This window comes from Lycium barbarum, chromosome 7 (assembly GCF_019175385.1).
Source record: "Lycium barbarum isolate Lr01 chromosome 7, ASM1917538v2, whole genome shotgun sequence".
Taxonomy (NCBI): domain Eukaryota; kingdom Viridiplantae; phylum Streptophyta; class Magnoliopsida; order Solanales; family Solanaceae; genus Lycium; species Lycium barbarum.
This window is the reverse complement of record NC_083343.1, coordinates 132434094-132440915: the sequence shown is the minus strand read 5'-3', so window position 1 is coordinate 132440915 and position 6822 is coordinate 132434094. Positions and strand designations below refer to the sequence as shown.

At 32.9% G+C, this 6822-nt stretch overlaps 1 protein-coding gene across 1 annotated transcript; it reads right to left on the bottom strand.

Moving 5' to 3' along the window:
- Window positions 1-3504: 3504 nt before the first annotated feature.
- LOC132604519 (uncharacterized) lies at window positions 3505-6525 on the bottom strand. The gene is made up of 2 exons (XM_060318061.1): window positions 5170-6525; window positions 3505-4368 (listed from the first exon to the last, which is right to left on the bottom strand). Exons 1-2 carry the CDS (start codon window positions 5705-5707, stop codon window positions 3875-3877), a joined length of 1032 nt encoding a protein of 343 aa, XP_060174044.1. The 5' UTR covers window positions 5708-6525; the 3' UTR covers window positions 3505-3874.
- Between the last annotated feature and the right edge of the window lie 297 nt (window positions 6526-6822).

Genomic DNA, 6822 nt, shown 5'->3' with positions numbered 1-6822 from the left:
AATTAAAAAAGGTGGGTAGATATGAAATGTAAATTTTGAATAATATAGCTACTAAACTTAAATATTAAAAAAGGTAGTTACTATCCATAATTAAGTTTTAGGGGTAGCTATGACAAGTAAATTTTACTTTTTTTTGCATCAGGTATTCGGTACCGCATTAGAGCCCGACTAATTCGTATTCGCGCCGCGTAAGGCCCATTCGGGGAAAACGCTCCCTACCCAGAATTTTTCTATATCCAAGGTTCGAATTCGATACCTTTGATTAAGGGAGGAGCAGTCTCATCCGCTGCACCACATCTTTTGATGGTGATTCAGGCTATATACACGTAGATGTAAAGGATCTTTTTTTTCAATTAATACCTAAAACCTGTCTAACTATTCACGTTTTGCTAGTTTAATACTTCAATTATGGGGTGTTGTTTTTACCTCCTTAACTATAATATGTCCTATTCAAATAACACTGTCGTGCCAAGTGGCATGGGGAGCGACTTCACTCTCTTTGTAGTGTGTGAGAGTTGAAAAGTATTCCAAAGTAGTATACCACATGACATTCACATTCAATTTTGAAATAATTATTTTTATTTCTTATTTATTAAATTTTTCTTATTCATTTTTTTCTTATACTTCAAATCTTTACATGTTTTGCTAATAACAGTAAACTAATTGCAACCATAACGCATAACCTTCATTTTGGTTCTTACGGCACAATTGATGGAGCTACAGTGTACTTTATGAGTTCCGCAGAATTCAATCGCTTTCGTCCGGATCTTGTATTTGCATTAAAAGGTTAGCTAGAACCTGATAAGCTACTTTTCCTAAAATTCAGAACCCATAAACTTAAAATTCAAACTCTGCCACTATCATAAATATTAGGCAATTTGGAGATAAATGGTTTTATGGTCTTGCATACAGGGGCAGATCTACATGTTATCGAGGGTGTTCACCAGCAAAAAATTACAGTGTATATATAGGATAAATTTTCTGTGTTTATGTGCATATATTAACTTTTGAACACCCTGAATAAATTATATTTAGCTTTTTTTTTTTTTCGAACACCCTCAATGAAAATCCTGAATCCGCCACTGCTCGCATGCTAGCAAAAGGACCTAACCTAAGTAAGTAAGTGATTAACCACTGTTGGCCATTTGTGCAGTGAAACTAAATGCATGACAGTGTGATATTTCATGCAAAAAAGACAGACAAAACTGACACAAGAAAAGTCAAGACATACACAAATCAAATAGGGAGGAAAAGTTACTCTCAATTTCCCCTCCAACGGACAAAAAATAATAACAGAGACATTTTCAGCCTCTGGTGAGTTATCTGTAAATCAGGTCATGATGAATGGTTACTTTTAGCTATTTGTCCACTTTACAGGATGTATATAAGCAAATAATCAATATGAAGTAGACATAACAAGCAGGGAAATAGTCAGACATTCACCCTACCATTTTAGATTTCATTGCTTAAAGTTATTCAATTATTAAAAGTTATGTAGTTCACTCGTATTTCTTTATTTTGTCATAGAAAAGTTGCTTTTGTAACCGATTAAAAAAAAATGTTGCTTTTGTATAGTTATTTCACACTAAAAATCATTTTGGACCATCTTGTGAATTTTTCAGCATCTAACTTCTGATATCGACCTAAATAATCCCAAAACCAAAAAGAAAATTTGATCTGCTCCAAACCTGTTGACATTAATTTAGTAAAGGTTTATGAGATAAGGGTGCACAGTATGGCAAAATTATTACAGTCCGATCGGGTTTTATTTTTAGTGATGGGATTGATTAAGTTCATGTGGACTGATATAAATGTCAAATCAGCCGTTGAGTGCCGCAAAATTCACAAAACCAGCCAGAATGATTTTTTGTGTGAAATGGCTATAGAAAAGTCAAAACAAAAATTACTTTGCTACATGATTTCCGATAGTTGTGTGAACATTAATTTGAGCAATGAACTCTACCATTTACCATGTGCTGCCAAAAAACTTGTGTCGGAGAAGGCAAATCCAAAAATCTAGAATCTATGAGTTCAGAATGGTGTAATGTTAATATTTTAATTTTATGTTACACATATACATAATTCGAACTGAAAGCAATATAGATTCACTTAAACCCACCAAACACACTCTAGATTCACCTCTGTTGACGACAAAGTTAAGTTGTTGACCATATTAAGTTGCAGAAATAAACAAAAGAAAATTATCAAGACAACAAAATACCCTTAATTAGTAGAGTTATCGAATACTTGTACCGGTTGAGAATAACATATATTCTATAAAATAATTGAGGTAAGCAAATTGATTCGAACACTGTCGTTAATTCGTTATCAAACACGAGGGAAAAAAAAAAGGAAAGGGTTATCACAACTATTGGCTAAGAAAGAGAATAATTTACATGAACTTAAACATGTAAGCTACTTAAGCTAGTGTTAGGTGTCATATGCCCCCTTGATTTAAACCTTTTTGGCATGTGTTTTCCATCTACCAAACATGTGATAGTATTTTGACTTGCACCTTGGAGACTTGAAGGTGATTCTAAAATCCCTTTTCCCCCTTTTTTAAATAATGATTAGTTGTGTCCACCAATCTTGCACATGAGATATAGCTAGATGATACTCTTATCAGCAACTTGTTCTTTATGGATCTATTGGCTTTTTGTCTTTTAGCTTTGGGCCAACTAAAAAGGTAGGCATATAAACTAGTGAGGCTCCTAGATGGAGACATCTAGAGAGTAAGGTTTCCCATAACTATTGCTTAAGCCATGCATTAAATTCCGGTACACTCCCATCATTCTCAATCTAGATCCAAAAGTGTGGTGGAGATTAGGATTTTAATTCTTATAGAAACCAAGTAATATTAGGTAATTTCTTCTAGCTCAACTTTAGTCGAAAGAGTTAAATAATATTTATACTGGTGGAAGATAACAAGTATAGAAGGGTATATAGCCATTAGTTTATATGTCAATCCGCACCTTGTAACTTTAATTCGGATCTTGTATGTGTTTATCAATACACTATATAAATACAGATAATAGATTTTGAACCTAATAAATTGAATTGGTTGTGGTAAAATTTCATTAGTTTATATGTCAATCCGCACCTTGTAACTTTAATTCGGATCTTGTATGTGTTTATCAATACACTATATAAATACAGATAATAGATTTTGAACCTAATAAATTGAATTGGTTGTGGTAAAATTTCAGATCCAGCCCTATAATATTCAACTATTGAATCTGCCTCTAATGACAAATATTCAGTAAGATAATCGAGGTGAACACAAGCTAATCCTATGTCATCATTAAAAAAGAGTTCTTAGAGAAAAATTACATTATCATGTACAACAAAAAGAAGGAAATCATTTCTCAACAATTGATCAAACAAAAGGAAGAGAACTGATTCTTTTATCATTTCTATTCAATGTCCAAAAGGAGGAAACAGAACCAACCATTTGTGAATTTCTCCCTTACATTTAAAAATACAAAAAGTTTGAATACAACTCAATCATCATCATCATTCTACATTGTCATACAAAAGTGATAATTATCCACAAAATCATCAGAAATCAACATCAACCTTACAATAGGACCAAAAAAGGAGAACTCTAATAAACAGTGATGAAACAGAGAAATTAGTTGATAAAACCTGATAAATAAACATAGTTTCTACACAAGAAATAATGCAAATTTGTGTAATAGTATCAGTAGCAGCTATGGAGGCATCAAATCAATCTTAGGACTTCATTTTCAACGCTTTGAATACTCAATAACAATTCTATCTCGTCTTTCTGGATCGATAGCCCAGATCTTCATCTTTTCAAAACGTTAGCGCCTTTCACTTAATAAAAATCAAATTAAAGAATTCTCGCTTAGCTTCACACAGTCAACAAAGAAGGAATTCCATCCAAGTTTGGGGTGGAATTCTTGTTATTTGAGTCTTCTTTTTTCTCACTTGACGATGATGATGATGTTTTACTAAAAGCTCTCATTGGACTTGCTAATGCCCATCCCCAGTTCTTACTCCTTCCATTAGAAATGTGATGGGATTTTCCATTCATATTTACTTCAGAAGAAACTAAATAAGATAATATGCCTCCACAGTTGACTCTTTCTTTGTGATGAACAGATGAAAATCTTGGCTTGTTTTCTCTTTGTGACTCAATTCTTCTTAGTGTGCAATCTCCAAAACCTGTGGAGATTTTTTCAAATAAGTCACCTGAAAAACTCCTACTTCCACAGCCAACAGATCTTGATCTTGCAACTTTATTGTTAAATGAAGACTCATTAGGACTTTCATTCTCCCCCTCTACTACAACAATCTCTTCTTTCTTCTTCTCCCTTGATCTTGTAGAACCATTCATAGATGATCCTGTTGAAAACGTAATTAAGTAAATAAAAGTGTGTTTTTATCAAAAACATTCACATAAGATGGTTACGTACTTCAACATGATAATAAAGCAGACAGAAATACTATGTTCGAGGCTCGACAGCACCAATTCATCGGAAAGAATTTCCACTTTTTTATCATCTTAAACGTTTAGATAAGACGGTTACACATTTCAACATGACAATAGAGCAAATAGAAGTACTGTGTTCAAATCTCACACCACCAATCGCAAAAGAATTTCCACTTGTTTATCAGCTTAAACGTTTAGATAAGATGATTACACGTATCAACATGATAATAGACCAGATAGAAGTATTGTGTTCGAGTCTCATCACCACAATTTATCAAAAAGAGTTTCTACTTCTTTATTAGCTCAAACGTTTAGATAAGATAGTTATACACTTCAACATAATAATAGAGCAACAGAAGTACTGCGTTCAAGTCTCATCGCCACCATTTGTTTTATCAAAAACAATTTTCAGGGGCATTTTCACAAATGGCCTTTTTTTAAGGCCACTCTTGCAATTCTATCCCTAGTTAGTCATTGGTCTAGGCTTGTCCCAAAAAAGATCCATCCAACTACTTTTAAAGGCAAAATTTAGCTCACTGAACTAACGGGAGACATAATTTAAAGTGTAACCAAACCATTCCACATGCTTAGTCCATGAAAAAGAATTAGACTCATACATAACAGGACATGTTAAAGACATAACTAAGCTTTTAAACAAGACAATAATACAATCCAATAAATATGAAGCAAAATCTATGATCAGATTTTCTTACCTGTTGAAGAATAATGCTTTGAGGATGATGAGTAATGAAGAAATGACCAGAACCCTTTTCTATGAGGACCATAATCTTCACTTTCATTAGCTTCCAAGTAATGCAAATGATTTCTTGGAGTTGTAGTAGACTTACTTCTCTTAAAAACAATACCAGAATCTGAACCAGAACTTGCCATATTAACACTACCATTAACATTACCATTACTCTTCTTTTTTTGTTGTGTCAACATAAATTGCATTCTTGATTTCCTCATATTGTTGTTATCATAAGGATGATAGTTAATACAATCAGTGGTGGTATTTTTGTTATTTGTTGGGACTTGTAGGGTTGAAGTTGTAGCCACAAAATTATCAGATCTAAGTGAAGGAGTACTTGAAGGGAAAACAGATGAAGAGAAAGAGGAAGAAACTAATTTTCCAAGTTTTTCTTGAAGACAAAATGCACAGATCCCACCTGGAGAACTGTTTTTATAAGGATGATTCACACATTGCATATTTCCATCACCTATATCTTCTTGAATACCTTCCATTACCATTTTCACAGCTAAAATGGAAAATAAATTGAATCTTGATATACCCCACTTGACAAAACACACATACACACACACACTATGAAAATGGGGCAAAAATTGAATTTTGATTAACCTCACTTGACAGCACACACACTATGTGAAAATGGGAAAAAATTGAATCTTGATTAACCCCACTTAACAAAACACACACACACTGTGGAAATGAAAAAAGACTTAATCTTGATAAACTCCAGTTGACAAAACACACACTGTAAAAATGGGCAAAAATTGAATCTTGATTAACCCCACTTAACAAAACACACACACACTGTGGAAATGAAAAAAGATTTAATCTTGATAAACTCCAGTTGACAAAACACACACACTGTAAAAAAGGGCAAAAATTGAATCTTGATTAACCCCACTTGACAAAACACACACACACTTACACACTATGTGAAAGGGATAAAAATTGAATCTTGATATACCACAGTTAACAACAATAAAACACACACACTCACAAGTCACACACAATGTGAAAATGGAAAAAAAATGAATCTTGATAAAACCCCAGTTAACAAAAACTATACACACTGTGAAAATGAAAAAAAAAAAAAAAAGAATGACACACACACACTGTGTAATATGCTTTAGTTTCAATCTACTTGTATTTTTTTCTCTTGATGTATGTAATGTTGAAGGCAACTACTAGAGCTTAACTTTGATGGGTTGAAAATATAAAAAGATTAAGGTAGTGTGTAAGAAGAAGAAGAAAGATGGAGAGAAAATGGAGAAGCAGTAAGCTAGGCAAATATGGTCAAAGGAGAAAGGAGGTGTGCAAAAATAGAGAATTGTAGCATTCAAGTAAAGGAGAAAACGTTAGTCCCCATGAGCACGTGCAAACCTGACTAAGCTGTATAATTAAAACTGTTTTTCTTTTTTTTTATAAGTTGTCTGTAATTTGTATTTAGGTGACTAATTTAAATTTGTATTACTACTAACCTTCTTCCATTCTCACGACTGACTACTATAAAAGCAAAATAAAATTAACGACGGACAAACTTCAATAGCTAAACAATAGAATTTTATCGTAATCTTATTTAATTATCAAAAAATATATTCAATCGTCTCAATTTATG